Source organism: Camelus dromedarius, chromosome 27 (genome assembly GCF_036321535.1).
Source record: "Camelus dromedarius isolate mCamDro1 chromosome 27, mCamDro1.pat, whole genome shotgun sequence".
Classification (NCBI taxonomy): Eukaryota; Metazoa; Chordata; class Mammalia; order Artiodactyla; family Camelidae; genus Camelus; species Camelus dromedarius.
In genome coordinates, this window is record NC_087462.1 from 19,363,521 (window position 1) to 19,387,784 (window position 24,264).

Genomic DNA, 24,264 nt, shown 5'->3' on the forward strand with positions numbered 1-24,264 from the left:
AAATACAGAAAAGCTTTATACCCAAAGATTTTCTTTGTAATGACATTTACTCTAGAGAAAAAAATGGAAACGATGCAAGTGCCTGACAATAGGGAACTATAAAGTTATGGCACATCCACTTACTTGATGAAATAGTCTGTAGTCATTAAAAATCATGATTTGAAGACAACGTAATACATGAAATTTTATGTTATATTAAGTAAAAAAGTAAGATGTTAAGCTGTGCAGATGATTATGAGTATGCCCACGGGCGGGGGGAGGGAACAGTGCATCCAAAAAAAGGCTTAAGTGAAATTCTTCAGAAATGTTCAATGCTGTCATTGGGTAGTGCACTATAGGGAACTTGTCCTCATTTGTGGTTATTTGAAATTTTCTTAATTGTATTACTTTTATAATGGGAAAAATTAACTTGTTTTTTAATTTGTTTCATTGAAAAGCTAAAGTTAGTCAGAAGTATCCACAGGTAGGTAGTTATCTTAGGATGGGCACTTAAGTCTCTCTGTGTTGACCGTCTTGTTCTGGATTCCCATTTTTCCCCATGTTCGAATACTGCAGGTTAAATTAATCAGTTTATAGACACATGAGACCATTCAATCAATGATATCATCCTTAGAGAATATAATACTAATAATACTTTTTTCTTCCTTTCTCTTGCAATGTATTGATTGATCCATCAACTTAAATATGATTTTTTTAAAACATGATCATATGTAAGGAAAATGGATAAATAATTGTATTTTGCACATGAAAGGCATTGACCCTTAAAATGGAAAGATGACTAAACCTTTCTCTGCTCCAAGTCTGTATTATTTTCATGCATTTCAACAGAATAAATTACCAGAAAGACGAACAGCCAAAAGTTGAGAGAAATGCAACTAGAATGATTAAGGAGCTTAGAGGGATTGATTTCTAAGGAAAGATTAAAAGAACCATGTATGTATAACTTGGCTAAGTGACAACTAGGGCTTGAGGCAAAGAGAACTGTCTATAAATATTTGAAGAGTGTAAACCAGGCATGCAAAACCCAATCATCTGCTACCTTAGGCAAGTGGGAGATCTGAGTGACAGCTTTGCATACTGCACACTGGCCTGAATTACCTCTCGGCTGCTGCCTTGGAGAGAAGAGCCGCCCAGACGTTTTGTCATCATCCTTCATAATCATTTAGAGAGCACACTGTGCCGAGCTCTGATGGTGAGGAAAAGACTCAGGCATACGGCCCCTGACCTCAAGAAGCTTGCCTTCTTGCTTTCCTGGTTGTCCAGGCATTAAAGGAGATCATGAAAACCCTTGTCTAACTATTTCCTAAACCTTAAAAATGTTCTTTTAATGGCTGTCAGGACAGCGTGAAAGAAGGAGGGAGACCAAAGTTAAAGAGAACTAGCCGGAGGAGATTTCCTAGAGGTAGGTTTATTTCACACACGTCCTCAGGACCTGGAAATGGAATGAGTTAAGATCCGTTTTCATATGGTCATCAGAGACAAAAGAACCCCTCATAAATCTGTGGTGGCTTAAACAGCAGGGTAGCACCGTCAGTATTCACAGCACTACTACACTTAGTATTGCGTTGATAACTGATAGTCATGATGTTGCCCAGAAAGATCCTGCATTGTGCACTGCCTTTTTGAAGACTACTTCTATTTAGTATTAATGTAAATGTGAGATGTGAGAAACTGAAGTAAAAATATATAATTTGAATAATGGGTTTTTATTAGGTTTTGCAAGATTAGATTCCTTTGAAATATTTAACCCAAGACAATATAAAGCATAAACTGATATTTTTTAGTTCAAGTTTTTCTTTTTTACAGGTAAATATTTGTTACATTGAAAGCAGTTTTTAGATACCTTGGGAAAAACAGAGAAAGGCTATGTGGAAGGGCCCGGTACATGGAAAATGCTCAATATAAATAAATTGAATCTGGGAATAGATAAAATTAAAAATAGCACCTATACTGAAAAATGGAACTTATACATTGTTTGGGAAGAAACGTTTTTATTAGTGTTTTCCCCTTTTTTTAATAATTAAACATATTATAATCATATATATATCGAGTGATGATTTGTGGTATATATTACCAGAGCTTTCTTCCCTTGGTTAAGAACCAGAGTTGATTTTCTTCCCAAAATATGTTGAGCTCCTTTAGGATATAGACTTTGCCTTTTTCTTGTTTTCTAGCACCAATCTCAGTATCTCTCCATTGTAGGTGCTCAGTTAGTATTTGGTGAATGAGTGACACGCAGGTATACTATAACCAAGATGCCATAATCGTGGCTTCTGAAATCAGCTCTGCCTGCCAGGTTCTCTCTGGGAGTAGCTTTGATCATGGGGCTCTCCAAGGCAAAACAAATCAAGTGGCTGATTACTTTCACAAGTGATTAGCTACACTTGGCCACTCTCGTGCTCCGTTAGTCACTTGTGGCTCTCTGCTCAAGTTATTACTTCATAGACAATCATTTGTTGAGTCTTGCTGAACACAGGTTTATTATTTGAAGTCTTGTCTCACAAACTAGATTGACTGGAATATTGCTGTTAGAATTCCTGTATTTGTGGCTTTCTAGTTTTCTGTTGTGTGTTCACTGTCATGGAAACAAGGGAAAAAGAGTGCTATTGTCAAAAGAAGCACAGATCCATGTATTAAATGAAGAAATATTAGGTAATAAGAATTCCTCTCAAATTAAACAAAGAAAAATTTGAGGAGGAACTTTTTAAATCAGTGATTTTTTTTTTTTTTTTTTTTTTGGTAAGACTCAAATAGAAAAAAATACCTAACCAAACTGTTTGCAAAGCATTTGGATGTGATTCTTGGATTGAAATATAAAGCATATTCTAATTGAATCCTACAAAAGAATTTGAATGTTTTGTCTATAAACCACGCACATTAGAGTGAAAAAATTGGGTGTCACATTAATTGGTATTTACTTTGGAATGCTTTTTGGTTTCTATTCAATAATTTGTACTTTGTCTGAATTTAATTAGGTGCTATATGCCTCAGGTTGTATTTCAGATTAAAATGTGGAGTTTTTGGCAATAAACAGTTGTACCACTTTATCAGATTGCTCCTTGGCTAAACTAGATGAAGTGTTCACTTGTATAAAGAACAGCACTGAAAGCATTTCATCATCAGAATGATGTGATGTTTCATGTTGGCAACATTTTTTTGTATTCTAAGAAATTGTAAAAATAAATACAAAAAAAATCCCTTCATGAGATAGCATACATACAGAAAAAGATAGGTGACTGACTGTATGTGCATTCACGTTAGCCCTTTCAAGAATCACTTAAAGTTCCCAAGGTTATTTTTAAATTAACTTTGTCAATCTAATAAACTAAAGGAAAGATAATATTACCCAAGCCAGTAAATGGAGAACCTCCAGGGAGCTGTTCAGTGTAAAATACTTGAATAAATAAAAACCTTTTATTTTGTTTAATTTGAATGGAGGTGAATTCAGTTGACAAGTATTGGAGAGGGGAAGTGTGGGAAAGAGCTACAACAAAGCGTTTTGTTTTACGGAGAACTAAATATTATTACTTGCAAAGGAAGTTTTTTACCAACCACAGATTTAGAATTGCTCAGTGTCACAGTTGATCTTCCTTGAACATTTTATGATTGTGCCTTATCTTGAACTACTCAAATGAGAAGCATGTTGATGGGATCTGAGTGAGCAGTGCTTTCCTCAGATATTCCAACTCTCAGAAACAGTCATGTTTTTTTATTTTATTTAATTTTTTTAGTCATGTTTTTTAATGATCGTGGGAATATGAATTTTCATATGGTGTTTATAGACGTTAAGAGAGAGTTCTTTCTTCAGAGATGAAGGTAGCATAGTAAGCATCTACCTTTGTGGCTTATAACAGGTGATTGGCACCTGAAAATATCTCTAGCTTAACTTTGAGAAATTTTAAATAACAAGTAAATTACTTGAATAAAAAGGGAAGGGTATTCTAGAAATAGCTACTAAAGATAGAAGTGAAAATACACTGTGGAATGTAACTTTGCTTTTCTTTATTAATAATAACTAATGTTTGTTTATAAATTTATAGTTTGTAAACTACTTCGATATACACCTTCCTACTTGATCCTCACAACAGCCCACATTAAATAAGTATTATTGCATTGTTTATCTGTTAGAAAAGTGAGGTACAGAGAGATTAAATGACTTTCCCAAGGTTAGTCATGTAACTTGTAGCCCTCTGAACACATATTCTCATTCACTTTTGCTAAGCTATTACTTCGCCTTTCACATTCTCAAAATCAATTAGGAATTGTAACTTTTTCTTCCTCATTTTTATTTGAATTATTTGGACTTAATGATTGATTTGAGACTTGGGAGCAGTGAGAAGAAGGGAGAAGGGATTATTTTCCAAGCTTCTATCAAATAAACAGATAAGATTTATGTTTATGATTTGCCCTATATAGGTATATTATAGTTCTGTAGTCAGTGAAAGAATGTGTTCTTATGTCTAATAATTGGCTAAAGCATATTCTTTCTCCTGGAAAAAAGAACACAGAGGTGAATATTCCAAGAGGATTTAGAAAGTGAGAAACTTCATCAGAAATAGCAAATATTCTGATAGGAAGAATACATCAATATATAACCCATGTTCTTGACTTGGCAGAGACTATCTGGGAAATAGACATTTGGGGGGAGGGGAGTGGGCAATAAGGGGTAAAGAAGCAGCTGGAAATACTTAGAATCTATAATGAGATAATTAAGACTAATTAGCTGGCCCTGTAGGCAGAAAGCAGCCCATTAAGTCCAGATCCAGTTTTAATAACTTACCTGGTTCTGAGGGTAGAGAGTCCAGAGCACCCCAGGGAATGAGATGCTTCAGGGATGAAACTTTTAGGGTAGGTTTCTTGGATAGAAAGTATAATGGGCTGCAGTAGGCAGTGTATTTTTCTTCTGGGAACTAAAATAAACATTCTGATTCCCTAGGGAGAGGACCTAAAGGGAGCCTCAATTTTCTCATCTATTAAATGGAAATATCTACTTTGAAGTGTTGCCATGTGGGTGAAATAAGATAAAGATGTGTGAAGGGACCTAGAAGAATTCCTGTCACAAAACAAGTACTCAGTATATATTAATTAAGACAAATATTTATTGAACACACTGTTACGGGCACTGGCTGACACTGGGACCTCAAAATAAGGCAAATCCAGTACCCTTAATGCAGCTACTCTGCCTTCAGTACTTGGGCTCTTATTTTCCTGTGGAAACAAGAACTGATGACACTTCCTGACAGACACTGAAACATCCTGCCTTCCTGAAGCCTTAAGTCATTTCAAAGGCAGCTAGAACTTGTAGGCAATTTAGAGGGCAACTGAAATGAAGACCGAATTTGAGCCCAAGATAAATCTAGTGATGCACATTTCTCAAGACTTTTTCTAATAGGACTTTAGTAATGCTATCCTAATGAAGTACTGGGGAACAGCAGGTGATGTAGGCCGAGACCTGCAAAAGTCACTGGCTCTTAAGAGATTACCTGTTGGTACTCGGTTTTAAATGGGTTACAGTTGACCCTCAGTGTCCATAGGGGCCAGGTTCCAGGACCACTCCCCTGATACCAAAATCTACATTTGCTCAAGTTCCTTATATAAAATGGCATAGTGTTTGCAAATAACCTGCACACGTCCTCCCATATACTTTAAATCATCACTAGATTGCTTATAAACCTAATACAGTGCAAACAATTGCCACCTGTGGCAGATTCAAGTTTTGTTTTTTGGAACTTTCTGGAATTTTTTTCCTGAATATTTCTGATCTCTGGTAGGTTGAATCCATGGATGTGGAGTTTGTGGATATGGAGGACCAGCTGTACTTTCTTCACTCACTGCTTCTATATCTCTTTGTTTGTGTTTGTCTCTACTCTTAATTCTCCCTAGTTTGGAACAGAGCTCCGTAGCATTAGACTTGATGTTACCAACTATATTAGTTTCCTAGTACTATTTTAACATATTACCACAAACTTAATGGCTTAAATATTACAAACTCACTATTCTGAGTACATTTAAAGGGGGGAAGGGTGGGAAGCAAACCCAGATTTTTGTTGTTGGGTTTTGGGGGTTGTTTTTGAGATTCACATATCATAAAATTCATCCTGTTAAAGTGTATAATTAAGTGGTATTTAGAATATTCACAAGGTGTACAATCATCACCTTTATCTGATTCTAGAATATATTCCAACCCTAGAAAGAAATCCTGTACCTTAGTCACTCCTCATTACCCCTACCCCCAGCCCCTGGCAGCCTTTTTTTTTTTTTTTTTTTTTTTTTTTTTAACCCTGGCAGCCTTTAATCTACTTTCTGTCTCTATGGATTTGTCCATGCTAGACATTTAGTATGATTGGAATCATATAATACAACCTTTGTGTCTGGCTTCTTTCATATAGCATGCTTTTGAGGCTCATCCATTTTTTAGCATGTATCAATGCTTCCTATTTGTGGCTGACTAATATTCCATTGTTTGGATATACCACATTTTGTTTATTCATTCATTAGTTGACGAATAGCTGAGTTGTTTCCACCTTTTTGCTGTTATCTAAATGCTGCTCTGAACATTCGTGTGTTAAGTTTTTGTATGGACATATGTGTTCAGTTCTCTTTGAGTATACACCTAGGAATAAAATTGCTGGATCATATAGCAACTCTGTGTTTAACTTTTTGAGTAACTGCCAAACTGTTTTTCACAGTGGCTGCATCATATTATATTGGCTGCATCATATTATATTGGCTGCACCATTATACATTCCCACCATCTTAGGTTTCAAATTATACAAAATAAAAAATGAAGTGTCCTCCAAATAAAATATCTGAAAGCCAACATATTAATTATATACTTATTCATGTATTTGTAAATACTATTTATTTGTATTTTAATGTGAGTTACCTGAGGAAAAAAATTGAAAGTCATAAAATGAATAACTTTCTGTTAAATCAGATCCTTGAAAATCTAGTAGAGGGGATTTAGCTTTGGGTTTTCCCTAAAAGCTGAAGAATTATTATTTTTATCTATGCGTGACTGAAACCTTATGATGTTATGTTAATATTTACTTTTCCTGCTGCCAATGAAAATATTAGCCTATAAACTGACACTTCGTCTTCAAATTATACTGGTGTGTGGGCCCTTATCTCTTTAGAAAAAAACTGGCAGCTTCAATTATTATTCATAAAATGATCACACATAACGTTTGGCATATTAAATACATGACTGCATACTTGAATATGAAGTTATAACAGAGTGAGCTCATGTTTTCTCTTTCCATATCAGAAACGGTAAATGATACCTCTGTGAGTAATACAAATTACTCTGTGAGTAATACAAATTAGGACAAAATTCGTTAATAGGTGTTGTATAAAGTTGTTGGCATGACATAAACAAAAACGACCAGTTTTCTAGCTTAGAAGATAACAACTTATCACATTGAGTAACAGGAACAGTGCTAACTGAAACAAACATTTCTGTAGGAATAACGCACCCTTGTCCCTCATTTGCCTACATTAAACCCTAGTGATTTGCTGAGGAATTCTTTTCTCCTCAGAACCAAGCTAACTGTTCTTCACCCTCTTCTAACTTCATGCACCTGCAAAATGAAGATTCTCTGACCCTGACTTAAGTTCCCACCTCTGACACCTTCCACCCCATCAGAGACATGGGGGAAGACAGTGAGGTTGGGAGTGAAACATACCTTCCTGGGGACCCTGGTTCACTGGCATTTACCAGCCAGAGGGTATTGAACAAACGGTGTAACTCTTTCAGCCTCTCTGTTCACACAAAAATGAAGAAAACCATACCACTTCGTAGGATTGTTGTGACCATTAATGACTTGCAACAGTGCTTTGAACATAGTAAGAACATAGGTGGTTATTTAGTAAATTAAGTACCGGATTCAATGCCTACACATAATAGGCACTCGGGAAATATAACTGCCGTTATTCAATCACTACACAAATATTTCTTGAGCACCAGACCCTCTAGGCACTGAGGATACAGCCATGATCAAAACAGAGCAAGTTTGGAGGAGAGGGTATAACTGAGTGGTAGAGTGCGTGCTTAGCGTGCACAAGGTCCTGGGTTCACTCCCCAGTACCTCCATTAAATATATAAGTAAATAAATAAATGTAATTATCTCCCCCCAAAAAACGAGCATTAATTAATTAATTTTAAAAAACCAGACCAAGTTCCTTCCCCAAGGAGCTTACATTCTAGTAAGGAAGACAATGAATAAATATGTAAATTAATAGCCAGTCATAGGAAGCCCCATAAGAAAAGTGAAGTGGTTTATGGGATTAGAAAGTGGGTACGGGCTGGGGAAAACACTCTGTGGTACTGTTTTAGGTAGAGTGGTCAGGGAAGGCCTTTCTGAGGAAGTGACACTTAATTAGTATTGCTGCTCACATTACTTTCTTTAGTATTTGCTCCTTAACTTCTCCCTGCAGATTTTGGTGGCTTGTCTCGTATGCTCCTGATACCCCTATTTGTCTCAAAATTTAAGCAAAGAGATGGAATCAGGAAGTTTTTTGATCTGTAGCTCAGTATACTAACTGAAGGGTTTAAATGTTCAAGTCCTGAGTTTGTCTTTGTTCTGAGTAACCATCCTTGCCTTCTTCCCAAAGGAAGGGCATTGGAGTAGCAACCTTGAGGTCACACTTGATTTGATCACCGTAATCACCCCTCTGAAGTCCATGTTAAACTCAAAACAACAAAAATGCTAATGGCTGTCACTTATTAAGTGCCAGACACTGAGCAAGGGGACTTACAGGTGTTTTGTCATTCAGTCTTCACAGCTAACTTTATGAAGTACATATTGTATCTCTTAATTACAGATGAGTGAAGAGACTTTATCCAAAAAGAGACAGCTAACCAGGGTAGAGCCAGGATTCAAGCTCAGAGCTCTGAAAGCATCCACTCTTTCCAGCACGCTTATCTGCCTGCATTGATCATTATCACCATTCTCATTAGTTCCATATTTAGAAAATACTTTATCTTTTTTTTAACACCTTTATTGTGGTATGGTTCCTGTACGGAAAACTACACATATTTCAGATGTACAATTTGGTGAATTTTGATAGATGGCAGAAAATACTTTATCTTAGAAGAGTAAGGTTACATAGTTTAAATATAATGTGCATATATGTTTATATATTTAAGGATTTGATAATGTTTACTTCAGTTAGTCATTTTTCTATACCAAATGTTAAGAGAATAAGGCATTTTTAAAATTTACCTTTAATTGAGCAACTATTTTTCATTCAAATACACTATTTCCCTAATATGTGCCAGGCACTGTTCTAGGTGCTAAGGCTATAATCCTAGTACTACCACTATTTATTGAGCACACTTTATTTTTGCTGTGTAATAACATTTAATATATACGACAAAGATAGGTATTTTTATCCTTATTTTATAGATGAGAAAACTGAGACTCAAATATTAGCTAAATTATGATTAGCTAAATATCCAAAATTGAACAGTCTGTAGTGGAGCCAGACACTAGGTCTGTTTATTGGAGAATCTTACCTACATCTTCTTCACAGAGAAACACAAAGATGCAGTCTCAGCTCTCCAGAAGCAAAACCAAGATACTATCAATATAGGCTGATAGATCTAATAATTTACATACGCATGTTATAGATGTTATCTCATTTAATGCCCACAGTAACCCTCATCAAATGGTGGGTAGTGGTGGAATGAGGTGAGTGGTGTTATTAGTGTTATTAGCTAACTGCCTGAGTATCTGCAATTCGTGGCAGACTGATCAATCTATCTATGGTAAAGAATCAGGCAAAATGCTATAGGAACCAAAGGAAGAAGCAGGGTACTTTCAGTGGAACCTTAGAGAGTACTTGAAGGGGAGCTTAGCTCAGACATTGGGAAAGCTACTATTTGACCTCAGCTTTGAAAAATAAGAATGGCTTTTGTAAAGGTCTCTAATGTTATCACCAGATGACAGAAAGTGTTTCTGAGGGAACAACTTGGTCACTTAGCCAGTTGACAGAGCAGGGATTATCATTTGGTTTGCCTTACCCTTCACCTAGCACCCTGATCCTTGTCTAGAACAGCATACTAGGAAAGACTCGTGGCTTTTTGACATCTCTTTGTGAACAAAGCTAAGTCCCTGATTCTGTTGGACTTCAGAAATAAATTACATCAGGTAAGAGGGAAAAGAGGATTCACAAAAGATCAGGGTCAGCCAGATCAGCCACAATTTAAGAGTCAAAAGATCCCAATTCTGCCACTGATCTTCTGTGTATGTGGCCTTGGACCTCAGTCTCCTTATCTGTAGAATAATGTATAGGCAGGTGTGTCTCAAACATTTGCATGCATCTGAATTACCTGAAGGGCTTCTTCAAACAAAAATTGCTAGGTCCCAGGAGATCTGGGTTGGAACCTGGGATTTTATATCTAACAGCTTCCCAGGTGATGCTGATGCTGCTAAGTCAAGGACTGAACTTTGAGGCCCATTTGAGAACCACCGGTATCTTCTCTAAGATCTTGTTTCTTCTCTAATGCTCTATTTAAAAACTGATAGAAATCAAGAGGTCTGGACAATATAGTTACACCTCCAGCTAAGTATGCTAACTTAAGCAAGTTGCTCAACCTTTCCCTGCCTGTTTCCTCTTCAGTGAGGTGGGGCTTACAGTTCCCTGTGTCATAGGATGAATGAGAGAACTTTCTCATTTGAAGGCAACCTCTTTTGAAAAGGATACTATATAAATTGTCAATTGTGCGTATCCATGTGTTAAGTGAAGACTCTACCTTCAAAGTGAAAAAAAAATAGAAAATGTTTCTTTTCCCTCTTTCCTTTGAAGAAAAGGAAGCTTATTGTAAGAGGAAGTATACTTATGAAGAATGTACTTAAAATCCAAATGATCCATGAGGGACCCCATCCAATTTGGCAGATAAAAGTTTCCCTGACATTATTAACAAGTTAATTTTTTTAAGAAAATAAATAAAAGAGAGTAATAACTTAGAGCTATCTGGGCACCTGAGTCTGTGAGCCCTTTAGGGCGTTGGCACCTAAAGAGAGCAGGGGTAAGATCCTGTTCTCTGAGGCTTTTAAAGTGGATTTCCTTGAGGCATCAGGGAAGCTCTGGGGGCCCTAAGAGCTGAAGGGCTGAGATGCCTGGGGCATGAATCGGTTTGATCCAATAAAGAACCAGGAAAAAAAAATGGCTGGTAAGTAATTTTGCTATTTTATTTGGTGCAAAAGAGAAGGCAGAACACCAGAATATTCAATGAGCCAAAACACAAAATGTGGTATGGATGTAAATGCAGGCTACCCCTTCTCAGGAACATTTTGAAGCCTGAATGAAGCACTCATTCTGGAGGTTTATGGACAATAGCATGCCTTTTAAACCGTGGTGACCCTTTTGTTTTTCTGATAGGCGAAGATGAGGACGAATTTGAGAATTTCATGCTGCCTCTTACAGTCTCTTTTGAAACAGTATTACAGATATTCAACAACAACTTTAAGCAAGAGGATGTAAAGGTGGGTTTGTTTCCAAACATGAGAAAAGACGATTTTGCTCATACTAGGGTAACTAGATGCAGGAATATGGTTCTGCATATTTGCATGTGCTCTGTGCCTCATCAGTCTTAACTTCCCAGTTGCATATGTCTTTGAGTTGTACTTTTCATGTAAGCACTTTTCTAGTTTCTTATACAAGTGGACTTTGAGGTCATCAAGTGATTTCAGAGAATCAGCTTATGATTAGATGACACGTTTGTCTCTCATGGCAGTTAGTATCTTTTAAAAGAACATTTCTCATGGGTACACCACCTTAAACATCCCTGTTCCCTCATCTACCGCACATTGTGTTTCCACATATTCATATGGAGGAATGCACAAACATACACATGCTAAAATACTACATCTCTAAATATTTTTTTAAACAAGAATTTATATAAATCAAGACTTTATTAAATGGCTAGGCATATGTGTATAAATAGGAGCCGGTCTTGAAGTATTGCGTTCTTAAACTGAACAAAGTGATTAGGATAACTGATAGCTAAATAAGGTTTTTATGTGCCTGTGGGAGCCATATTAGGATTGATTTGACAAGTCAGTTCAGCTGTGGCAACAGTCATAATATCTAAGACAACATTATGTTTTATTAGTAAAATCCTTAAGTGTAGCAAGCTGTTTGTGACAGAACAGCCCCATATTTTAATATGGGGGATGGGAACACAAGATCTGCTAAATAGGAATAGCATCTTCTGAAATTCTAATGTATCAGGACTATATTAAATAGATTGACACTGACTATTATTCTTAAAAGACTAATAAATATATCCAGAGAATGTAGGCACTGTTGTTGGGACTTGAGTCTTGTTTTATTGTTATTTGAAATATCTTAAAAATACTGACCATCATTTTGTATGGCTCCTCTTCTCTCTACAAAAAAAAAAAAAAAAAAAATTAACAGTCAGAAGTCAAATAGAAGAATGATGGCCTTTGGTGATTATTTAGTGTAATCCTTCTGCCAAGAAGTAATTAACCAAATACTATACCTTTTCATTTGAAATAGATTTTGAAATGAATGTTTGTCGACATACAGTAGTCATAGAATTTTAAAACCAAAAAGAGATCATAAAGACTTTCTGTGTGTTTATAGTCTTGCTGAAAGTCTTCACTAGAGTTTCTACTCAGGTTAGCTATATTTGAGTTGTCTTCCAAATATTTTTAATGACCCAACAAAATCTTTGTAACTTTAAGGTGGCTATTGCTGCTCTTTGTATCAAAAAGAAGCAATGAGGTTGAAAAACACCATCTTTATAAAAATTACATTTGTCTCATTTGAAGATTTCATTATACTCCAAGCCCGTTTTGATGTAATCCCATCTAGTTTGATAGAAACCATCTTCCTAGAGTCATATTTAATGGAGTTCCAGTGATATATCCCTAAACCAGCAAGTTCTTAACGACCCTGGAAAGTGACTGCTTGATTACACTTTAACGGTATTTGCAAATAAAATCACAAGTAATTAAGGGGAAATCTCCAGGCTTTTGAGCAAGTTTGATGCATGATAACTGCCTGATTCAGCTTCATCTAGAGTAATGCTGTGTAGGCAACAGCTACTGAGATCAATAGCAACGTAATGATAGTGGCAGAATTAAGTGAGTAACCTGAGAACTGTGCCTCAGAATGCATGCAGCTGCCACGAACCAAGGCCACACAGTGCACTCCGTGCTTCCGTCCTAAATGTTCATCAAAAGACGCCCTGCAGGAAAATGGAGTTAGATGCTCTTTATTGCTGATCGTGTCTCTTGCCACATTTATCAGGGAAATTGGATTAGCAGTTGGCAGCTGCAGGTAGACAAGATTCTGCAGTGATTAAATATGCAGCTTGGCTGCATTTGTTGTGACAGACCTTTAGTAAATTCTACTGTAAGCACCATCTGTCTAATTTGTATAAAGAAAACTTGGTGCTTTAAGCTACCGATAAAGAACTAAATCTGTTGCTTTATCATAAACAAAACTTTTGCACTAAATGCTTTTAAATGTAATTTATTAGGTTAAGGCTATTTTTCTATCATGATGAATAAATAATACATGCAAAAAGTGCTTTCAGGTACTTCATTTTGCAAGTACTAGAGATAAAAACAGTTCTGTTTTGTTCTTCAATAAAGTATTTAGTATTCCAATCCACGGGAGGTGATGCTGTTAAAATATCTCTATGAAAATGCCACAGGACTGCCAAATTCATTTAATTTGCAATCCTTACCAGGATTTTCTAACTCCCTAATTTATAGATATTTTTCAAATGCGGATTTCAGGATGAACATAAACATTAAGGACCTACGTTGCCAAATTGAAATATGGTTTTGAGGGGAGGAAATGTTGCAAAACTCTTAAATTTATAGCTTTGTTTTCTTACTTAGTCCTAATAAAACTGAAGAGAACATTGAATTTTTGTCTTGGGTTTTTCTTTTCAAAGTAAAGGGGAAAAGAAAGAAATTGCCGCGACAAACCCTGGCTCTGAAGCATTAGTTCACAGTGTATGTTTTTCCGCCTATGATTGTATTTATAGTAAAATATGGTCCAGTCCTCTGACTCCACGTGCATCATTTTTGATTTGGCCGTGATGTCATTGGTTTTAAAGAAAATGAATGAAGACTTCTCTGAGGAAGAGGAGCAGTTAAATAGGAACCTGCTATCTTTAGTCCCTTCGTAAAAACTCCACAATGTTAAATTATTTAAAATCCTAGATTTTCAGCATGCGCACATTAAAAGTTTTCGCACTAAGTGCCAAATGTTGCAAACAGCACTTTAACAGAATGATTTTGCTTTGATCCCTGTAGCAGTTCCTGAATAATTTATCACAGGTTATTGCCTTAATTCTGGAGAGGGATAGAGCAATAAAGGCAGATGAAAACACTCCAGTTGAAACACCTTGGGGCCTGCTCATTCCTCTGACACGGCTCTTTTGTTGGAACTATTTAGAGGTTATTAAGATGTGTCTCCAGAATTAAGAGTATGCTGTAAGGATGAAGACAGCCATCTTAATTCTAAAGACAAAGCACAATGACCCTTCACCTTCTTTTTCTTTGTTGTTATTATATAGGAGAGTTATGAGGATAATATTATAGCTGCCCCCAGTAGTGCCACTACAGTAAAGGGTCTGTCAGACTTTCCATTAGAAACCCTGTTTTGGGGGTCAGGGTGGAAGGAGCCGCATTTCAGCTGTTTCCCAGCCCATCCGTCTCACGCTTGGCACACAGACAACGGTTCACCATGCAGAAGACTGAAGCACCAAGCAGCTTCTCCTGGAACTATCCAAAACAGGAATCTGTAGGATTTGATACCCCAGTCCTGGCCCACTCCCCCCAAACAGCCTCTTTAAAAACACAGGAGCCTCTCACTTTTCACATTAGTCAAGTGTTGACCAACTGCAACTTTCAAAATAAGCCTCTTTGTACTGTTTTAAATGAGATGGTAAATTATGGCTCCACCTCCATTAAATTTCAATCAGAAATTTAATATAAAATCTCACTCTGTGAAATTGTTTGGTATCCTGGTTGAGCACCTAGTTAATAGTTTTCCTTGTCTCATCCCAGAACTGGTTATGTTTTGGCTACCAAGAAAGTACTCCTTTAGGGTTGTTTGAGTATCTCTGTAGATTATTCCAGTTTTCTTGCTGCTTTGAGATGAAAAATTATTTGAGCATAAGGAATCTGTTTCTTACATTAACACTGCGCTTTGCTGCTTATTTGAATCTGTTGAAAGCATATTGAGTTATGATATTGTCATATGCTTCCTCTGCTTTGTAGTAACATTTTCTAAAATTAAACACTGATGTAATTTCATAGATTTGAGTCCGTTAGAGCCCTTCTATTAACTTGGCTTCTTTGAAAGGAAAAATTTTTGGTAAAATAAATATTTACCTTTTTGTGTAATAGGGGTAGTCTAAAATATTTTGAGACTTTTTTACTAGACACAACTCATGGTTCCTGTTGACTAATTTAGAGTTGAATGGTGAGTACCTTATGTATATGTGAAAACTTAAGATTATTTGAAGAGTAGCCTGTAACCTATAAGTGTACATAATAAAAATAGAACAAAAAAGCACTTTAACAGAAAGGCTGCAAAGTGAATTAAAATAGAATTATTTTTAAGAAAAAAACTTCTTAGAAGATATATTTTGTTCTGGAAGCTATAAGAAACCTGGAAAGCTGAGGAGGGGAATAGGTTCCAGGTGGTGAGAACAGTTTACTTAAAAGGCAAAATGATTTTGAAAAAATAGCAGTCACATGAGAACTAAAGGGAGACTGGCCGATCAGAGAGAAACAAGGACTGGTGAGATTATGAAGTGGAAAAGAGTAAGTTATTTAAAGAAGCAAAAGCAGAAATTCAGGGTTTACAAATTCAGAAATCCAAATTACCATCATTCTATAAGCTGTTAGGCAGTATAGAAAGGGCATATTCTTATAAACAACCTCTAGTTACGTTGAGTCACATTTTAGGTTTAGGGTTTTGCAGGGGTGGGGAGGGGGAGATCAAAAATTACAGCTACTCTGACAGATAAACTGTTTCCTGCTTTGAAATGTTTGTTCGCCATTAAGATGAGGGTCAGGATTCACTTCCAAGTCCTTAATGATAATTTAAATGCCTTCCTAAAGAGATTTTCATTTATTACCAAGAGTGTGAGGAAAAAGGAAATCTGATAAAAAGAAAAGTTTAGAGACCATTTTCTGGCAGAATATTTCCACTGAAACAGTATCTTCAGAAATCACAGTTGCCTGTCTCAATTATCCCACCCCCTTGTTTTGCAATTATGTTTATTTGTACTCTTTGTTGTGACAGTGTAGCATCTGTTCGTAGGTTTTCTTTTTTTCTTCTCAAGTATCATCCTAAGGACAGCTTAATTAAGAATCCAGAATGCAAGTCAGATCTCTTTTATTTACAAGTTTGTTTTGTTTTGTTTTTCTCTAAAACTAAATATTTATGGAACACTTAGACATATGTATCAAGCTCTTGTTAGGCATTTTTACATAAATTTATTCTATTTTTTCCTGACAGTGCCTCTGTGAGAGAGGCAGTGTTAGCCCCTTTTAAAGATGAGAAAACTGAGACATAAATTGTCTTGCCTTAATAAGTCTTACAGTTAAGAAGTAAAGCTGGGTTTAAATTCAAGTCTTCTGATACTGAATATAGAACGACTTTTTCCTTACAACTTGTCCTTGCTTGGGAATGTGAGTGCATTCTGAGTGTGTCATGGTACAAATAGGTGACCTGACCAGTTTTATTTTGTCCTAAGTTACTAAGGATATTCCTTAGGGACCTTTAAATGCCAGTGTGCTTTCAGGTTAAGCTTCAAATTGCATAATGGGACTGATTTCTTGCACGCTAATGTGGCTAAGATTTGGTGTTATTAAATAATGTCTAGACCCTGTACATTTCTGTCTTGTAGAATTATCAATCCTCATCTTTTCTTTTCCTAACTTGGCATTATTCAGAAATAAAATATGTTAAGAATCTAAATGTTCCTAAGCTATTGGAATTATAACTTAGCTCAATTTTTAAGAAGCAAAGTAGAGTTGGTCAGCAGATTTGATGGTCTGTTTGCTTAAAAAGTCTATGATTTTCCATAGAACGGTCTGAGCGAGACATTTTAGCTAATGAATCAAAATCAGATATGTGGTCATTATTGCCTGATTATTACTCCATCTGCTCTGTGCTAACGTGAAAATCAATTACAGTGTCTCTTTCCCACTGACAGCGTATGTTGATCGGGCTGGCAAGAGATCTTCGAGGGATTGCCTTTGCACTGAACACAAAGACCAGCTACACCATGCTGTTTGACTGGATGTATCCTTATTACACTGTGACAATACCAGCTCTGTGCACAGAGGGATGCCAGGCCCCTGGCTTTCGTTTAATAGTATGGCACAGTAGGGAAGAGGAAACAAAGCTAAATGAACTAATGTGTAATCAGCTAAAAATTACAGCACAGTGGCAGCAGCACAGATAACTGAGCACAGCATTTGGAAACCCAGCCCAGAGAGGTCACTTTTTTGGGGGCCATTAAATATTGACAACTTAAAAATCACATCCTGAAATGATTGTTTATATTTGGGTTGCAGGGATAATTGTGCCAACGTCTTTAATTCGGGATCAATGAATCCTACCATTTGGCATTTTCTAGGAGATTTGGATTTCTGCTCTATCTCAATTAGCAGGGCTAAGGTCACTTTATCTGTTTGAGGCTTAGCTCATCATGCTGTAGTTTTTCATCATAAAAATATCCATGGGCATGAAAAGGGGGAAATAAATGGTTAGGATGTTTCATTTGATGTAAAACTTGAATTTACCTTTGCCAAGGCTTAGTACAGACAACAAAATAAGACAACAAAGAAACAAACATCCCCCACAGAAATGCCTCTTCATGTAAGAGTAAAAAGAGCATGGGTTTAAACTCCTAGCTCTCCATTTGCTGTATAAACTTTGGCAAGTCTTTTCACTTTTTTGAGTTTCCTCATCAAAGCAAGGAGACATCGAGTATCATGGCTTATTGTAACCACTGAAATAAGTAATACACTTTTCATAGTGTCTGGAACATAATCCGTAGCTATAAATGGTTACTATTAATGTTGTTTTAACAGTATTGTGTGAATCCTCTTTGATCCTAACCGAAAGTGATAATTTATACAAGTCATATAAGTGTAACAATGTTTTCACCCCTTTGTACCTGAAACCATGAAAGCAAATACGAAAAACTCTATAACCTTAAAGCTATTTTATTTTTTAAGTTACATTATTTCTTAGTTGCTCTTTTCGAACCCTTCTTATCAAAATTCCCTCATAAATTAAATTGCAAAAAAAAAACTTCATAAAGGCAGTCTTCAACTATTAATGGCAGAGTTATGGCCAAAACATAACGAACAAGATCTGGGCATGTTTTAGGGAGAACACTACGCATTAAATAAATTGTTTAACATTAATTTGAATAGTGACTTATGTTTTTAGTTACTGTTAAAACCTGCTTTATCAGATTTATGTGCCCATAGAAAGGTTAGAGAAGAAATTTCCATGTCATTGAGGAATCATATATATCTCTGTATCAGGATACAAATTACACAAAAAGATTGTAGATTTTAACATGTGAAGTCATATACTTCTTTTAACTGTGAAGAATTAACTGGCATTACATATGACCATTTTGTTCCTCTAAACGTAAATAGGAGCTCACAAGGTAAAAACATTATTTGACAGAGTATGGAAGCCTTGTTTTGGCACTTTAATTGATGTTGCTCTTGAAACCAAGCTGCAACTCTAGGATGCCCAGCAATTAACGCTTCATGTTTGCCTCATGAGCAGTCTTAACCAAAAGTCAGGATCAGAACTTTCCCCTCAGCATCAACGATTATAAATATCTGTCATAATTGATACTGACTAAAATACATATAGAACATACTGTAATTTAAGTTTCTAATGAAGTCTGTTTTCCATTTCCTCACGTAGCTCATTTTTGGCACCTATCTGAAATGAAACTTTTGTCCAGCAGATGGCAGAAAATAGCAAATGGTAAACCTTGGGACTTCCTTTCCTGTTTTGGACTACAAACCATTGTCTCCTCCTTTTGACCAAAGATGTTGATGTTATTAGGGTCAGAGGTGGAGGGCGAAGTGCCAGTTATGCAGGAAGCTGCATTATACTGCTGAACAGCGTGGCTTGCTACTGGCCTTGCTTATAATAATTGAGTTTCAGTAGCAAATCAGCTTCCTTGGGAAAAGGCCAAAGGCTTTTCATAATTGTATTGACAACAAAATGAATATGATAAATGGTGTTCATTCAGTTGAGACAAGATTTATAGTTTTCCTTTGGGCAAAGGATGAAGAGCAAATATTTATAATAATAGTAAAATTTGGTTAAAAGTTACATTATTTGATAATTCAAAAAGCTTTATTAAAATATTTTGAAATACTTTAAGCAGTTTCAGGTGATAAAGTACAGATTCTCTCCAAAGTATTCTAGTAATGTAAAAATGAATAAGTATATGATAAAAAAAAACATGGATATGAAAGTCATTTATTCTTCCTGAAATATTGATATGTCAAACCGTCAGTGATGATTCTCACATTACTGCTGGGGAAAGTATTTGCCTTTTATCCACATAAATGTGTGTTCTTTAATTTGCTATACAGTCCTTAGCATGCAGAAGAAACGTCCTTTAAGAGCACATGTCATCTTAAAGTCAAAATGCATTTTATTTATGGCGATTATTTGATAAAATGCTGTTTTAGCGGTTAGCTATTTAATTCAGAAACATTTCTATAAACACTGACTGCATTAACTGCTACATGAACTACATTGCTTATCACTCTGTCCTTCCAAACCTAAATTGCCTGAAACTGCACAGCAACCATGTTGATAAATTGTTCCACTACTGGAAAATTGAAGAAGAATCATTGATATGCCCCTATAGTTAGAATGCAACAATATAAAAGCACCTTACTTTGCAGTGCATTGAGTCACCTTGTTTAAACTTTTCCCAGATCATACTTAGACTGAAGTACCAAAAATCAGGGAAATAGGAAAAAAAAAAAAAAAAGAATGTATACGATGCTGTTTCCTCACACTCATTCTTTTAATGGTCATAAACCCGATCTTTGAGTCCACAGTTTTTCAGTCATCCAGTCAGTGCTGTTGACTCATATGCATAAACACATTGTACAAAGACAGGTTAAGACCACGAGGTATATAGAAAAGCACAAACTTTGGAACAGGACACTCTTAGATTTCAGTCCTGGTTTTACCAGTTAACAACCTTTAGGGTTTGGGGTAAACTTCTTGCTTAATGTCTCAGAATCACAGTTTTCTCCTTCATAAAACAGGGGTAATAGTACCTATCTCACAGGTAGGTTGTAAGAAGTGAGTAAACTGACATGTACAAAGGGCCTAGTACGGTGTCTGGCACGAAGTAAACACGCTCCACCGCTGTTGTTTGTTCCTTTCCCGAATATGGAATGAGACGAAGGAATCCCATTTGCCCACTTACTCTGCAAATTTGACTAAGGACTGTGCTGGGTTTCATGAGGGATATAGATTGCTTAGACTCAAATCCTACCCCAAAATGAGCCTATAGGTTAATAGAGTCAGTTAGGTACCTACACAAGTCAATGTAATGAAGTATAGAAGGTGATTCATGCCGTGACAAAGATACAGATAGAGTGATCGTGTTTAGCTGGGGCATCAGGAAAGGCTCTGTAGAGGTGAAGATATTTCCCTGGATCTTACCAAATAAGTAGGATTGGACTGTTGGGACTGTGAAGTAAGGAGTTTCACTTGGTCTAAGCACACGTTTAGGAAGAATAGTGGATATGTTTTGTTATAGATACCACTTATTCTGTGGTTGGACATACGGGTTGTCTGGGACCCTTGAATATCGGGCTAAGGAATTTAGACCCTTATTCCATAGATTTTTTATAGAACAAGTAATGGTCTTGATTGACTAACAGAATCAGAGTTGTGTTTCAAGAAGAGGATAATCAGCAGTATATTGGAAGAACTGAAATAGAAAAAAAAAAAAAAGCAAACCTGAAAAATTGTTGTTCAACAGGCACTTTTTGAGTGCATTGTACCAGGCATGAGGAATGAATAAAACAATTCCTTTTTACAAGAATGAATAAAATGGATTGCTCCTTAGAAGCTCATAACCTAGTGGCTATAACAAATAACCAATAAACAATCCATGAGCTGTAACAAAGAGGCATGCAGAGGACCAAATGAATATATAAGAGGAAGAGATTGGCGTTTGGGGCAAAAAGACTTCCCGGGAAGTGAAAGTTGAGCTTGGTGTTGAAAGATGTATAGGCATTTGCCAGACAGAGAGAATAAAGGCTCCCCAGCAGCATTTGCCTCTATGAACAAAGATACAGACGTTTCACATTCAAGGCATATCTTTAAAATAAGCTCTGAGCTTGCAGGCTATTTCTTTCTGGAACCACGTTCTCACACTCAACAGTTTTAACAAAACTCTTTTGTTGCCCTCTAGTACATTAGAATTATTTCTCTACTATGAAATCCCAAAGGGAAAGAATTATTTTTTTACTCATTTTTGTTTTCTTGGGGTCTAGCACATGGTAAGTACTAATAACTACTGGATGGATGGACAGATGGATGGATGGACAGATGGATGGATGGGTGGGTGTTGTCAAGAAGCAAACCTCGTACTTTTCAGTTTTTCTTATTTGGCATCTTATAAGGCAATGTCCTATCATTAATGTTTTTGAGTTTTCATTTATCTGTTGTAGATCTTAGGAATTCATTGAGGAGATCTATGTGAAAGTAATTAGATCTGTACCCTCTCTACCAAAGGCCCCCACTGTCTTCCTTTTATCCATATATACGTAGTCCACACAAGGCCACTGGAAAATTAAAACTCAGAGTGGGTTCTGATCCTCACCCTGTAATCTTGAGTCTGGCACTCTCACTCTGAAGCCCTTTTAACCTCCCTGCTTGGTAGACTTCTACTCTGCTTTCCAATAATCACTCATTTTCTCTGTGGCAGTCACCTCTGTCAGAAGCATATTAAAGTTGGCACCACTCTCATTCCACACAGAGAAGGGAGCATCCCCTCGTATCCCCATATGCAATATGCTCTGAAAAATGTAATGGTTCCAGTGCCTTTAGAATGTCTTGCAAACGGGTTTGTGTGTGATTACGATATTCTTAGATTCTGAGATTTGAGTCTTTTCAGTTTCCTGATACTTTCATACTGGTGATCACTGAGTTTGTGCTCAGCTCTCTCATTGGAATACTTTCTCACCTGAGCTCTTCTGGCACTGCTTCAGAACTTGGGTACATCACTACTATGTGTACACCACCCAGACTCAAGCATGAATTCCCCAAGAATAAAAGCCATATCTTACCTCTGAATGTCCAGCTCCTAGGACAGCACGTAGCGTATAGTATCTACCTTCTATCCAAAATGACAGATTTTCTGTTCCATAGAAAAAATAAAACAAGTTATCTGACAAGAGCCAAAATAAAGTTAATAATCAGGTTAATTGATTTTATATTTTTCATTTTATCCAGCTGAACCCTCACTCACACATATACACTCACTTCTCATCTCCCCTCTCTGCCTTGTTACCTTTGTAGTTCTTTCTAGCATACTGTGTATCTCTTTTATTTATTTTTCTGTCTTACTGAAATATAAATTCCATGAGCAGGGATTTTTTAATTTTTGGTTCGTTGATGTCTCCAGAGAGTCTAAAAACAGTAGACAGTTACAGAATAGGCCTTCGATAAGTACTTATTAGGTAAATTGTTTCAATACTATACGTGATACATCTAGGGGGGCAAAAATGTTGCTTTCTGCACTTTTAGGGGGCATGCCACTCCTAGATATTAGAGAGTTTCTTTTCACTGAATGTTACGTGAATTATTTCCTGAAGCTTCAAAGTGAAGTGCGCAGCTTGAAAGAATTAGGTAGTTGTAATCGAATATGCTATAGCTCGTTTTGGGGTTGGCAGATTTACAGCAACAAATATTTGTTGAAATCTACTTTGTGCCAGGCTCATGCATGCAATGAGTGCCTAGGGCCTGCCCTCAAACAGCATATACTATTGTAGGAGAGAGAAGATGCTATGATGGCACTAGCACAGGGTACCAGGGCCATGCACAGGTGACACACTTAGTTGTGGGGGTGGTGTCAGGAAGGCTTCTTGGAATAATTAACATATATAATGAAATATGAGGGAGAAATAGGAATTAACAAGGACATGGTGGGGAAGCCCAGGGCTTTGTCCTTTAGAAATTCACTATCTAATGAGGCAGACAGTTAATACAAACCAGCAACCCTAATACAGTTATAAGAGAAATGTGATCAAAGTGCTCATTGAACTTAGATGAGGAAGAGATTGATGCCTTTTGACAGAAAAAAGAGAAAGTTTCACCATTCCAGGGGAAGTAAAACTTGAGCAAAGTGTTGAAATATAGTTAGGAGTGTGTTAGGCAGATAAAGCCGCATATAGAGGAATAGAGACGAGAGAGAGTTGGTATCAGTGGATCTGCAGAAAATTAAGAATGGCTGAACCATAGATAAGGCAGGAGTACTAAGAGCTGAGACTGGAGGTAGGCAGGGACCAGGTATTAAAGGACCTTTTTTGCCATGATAAGGAGCTTGAAATGTGTTCTAAGAGCAGGAAGGAAGATTATGATGCTTCTCACCATGGAGATCACTTCCCATACCACATAGGAAAGGAACACCAGTAAGTGACGTCTTAAACAAAAAGACAGCCGTGTTGGAAGACATCAGAAAGAGAGACATTTAGGGATTAGGAGAAGAAAAAGGAAGTGAAGCTAGTAGCATAGGAAGAACTTCTTTTTCTGCTGCAGTTTTAGGCCTTGATTTTACACTTTTGTGGCCATTTAGCAAGGAGGAGACCAGTTATGGGTTAAAGGGCCAGTGGAGCTGAGTCAGAATTTTCCAGGCTTTGATGGTCTCAGCCATTGACTTAACAGAGGCATACACTCCTTAGTGTTGATGGGGATGTTTGAGAATTTCTCCTTGAGTATACATGGGACTACCTTTTAGCAAAACTGACCTTGAGTAGATTAAAAGTTATCCAAAGCTTTTTTCAAGCTAGCATTCCCAGTGTTCCTTGGAGCCATAATGGGACTAAGCAAAGTTAAGTCAACAACTTTAAAAAAGAAAAAAAAGAATGTAGATAATTTCTAAGCTGGGAGATAAATACATTGGGTTTATTACTATTTCCCTCTACTTTCATGTATTTTAAAAGTTACATAATATGCAAC

General features: G+C 36.6%; 1 protein-coding gene across 3 annotated transcripts in view; it reads left to right on the forward strand.

Annotated features, from left to right (window-relative positions):
* RANBP17 (RAN binding protein 17) overlaps positions 1-24,264 on the forward strand; it is a 276,378-nt gene that overhangs the window by 196,175 nt on the left and 55,939 nt on the right. For all 3 annotated transcript variants that reach the window (XM_031437777.2, XM_064480090.1, XM_031437778.2), the window contains 2 exons: positions 11,386-11,489; positions 17,222-17,310. In XM_031437777.2, coding sequence (XP_031293637.1) covers positions 11,386-11,489; positions 17,222-17,310 — 193 coding nt within the window. The remainder of the gene's footprint in view (positions 1-11,385; positions 11,490-17,221; positions 17,311-24,264) is intronic.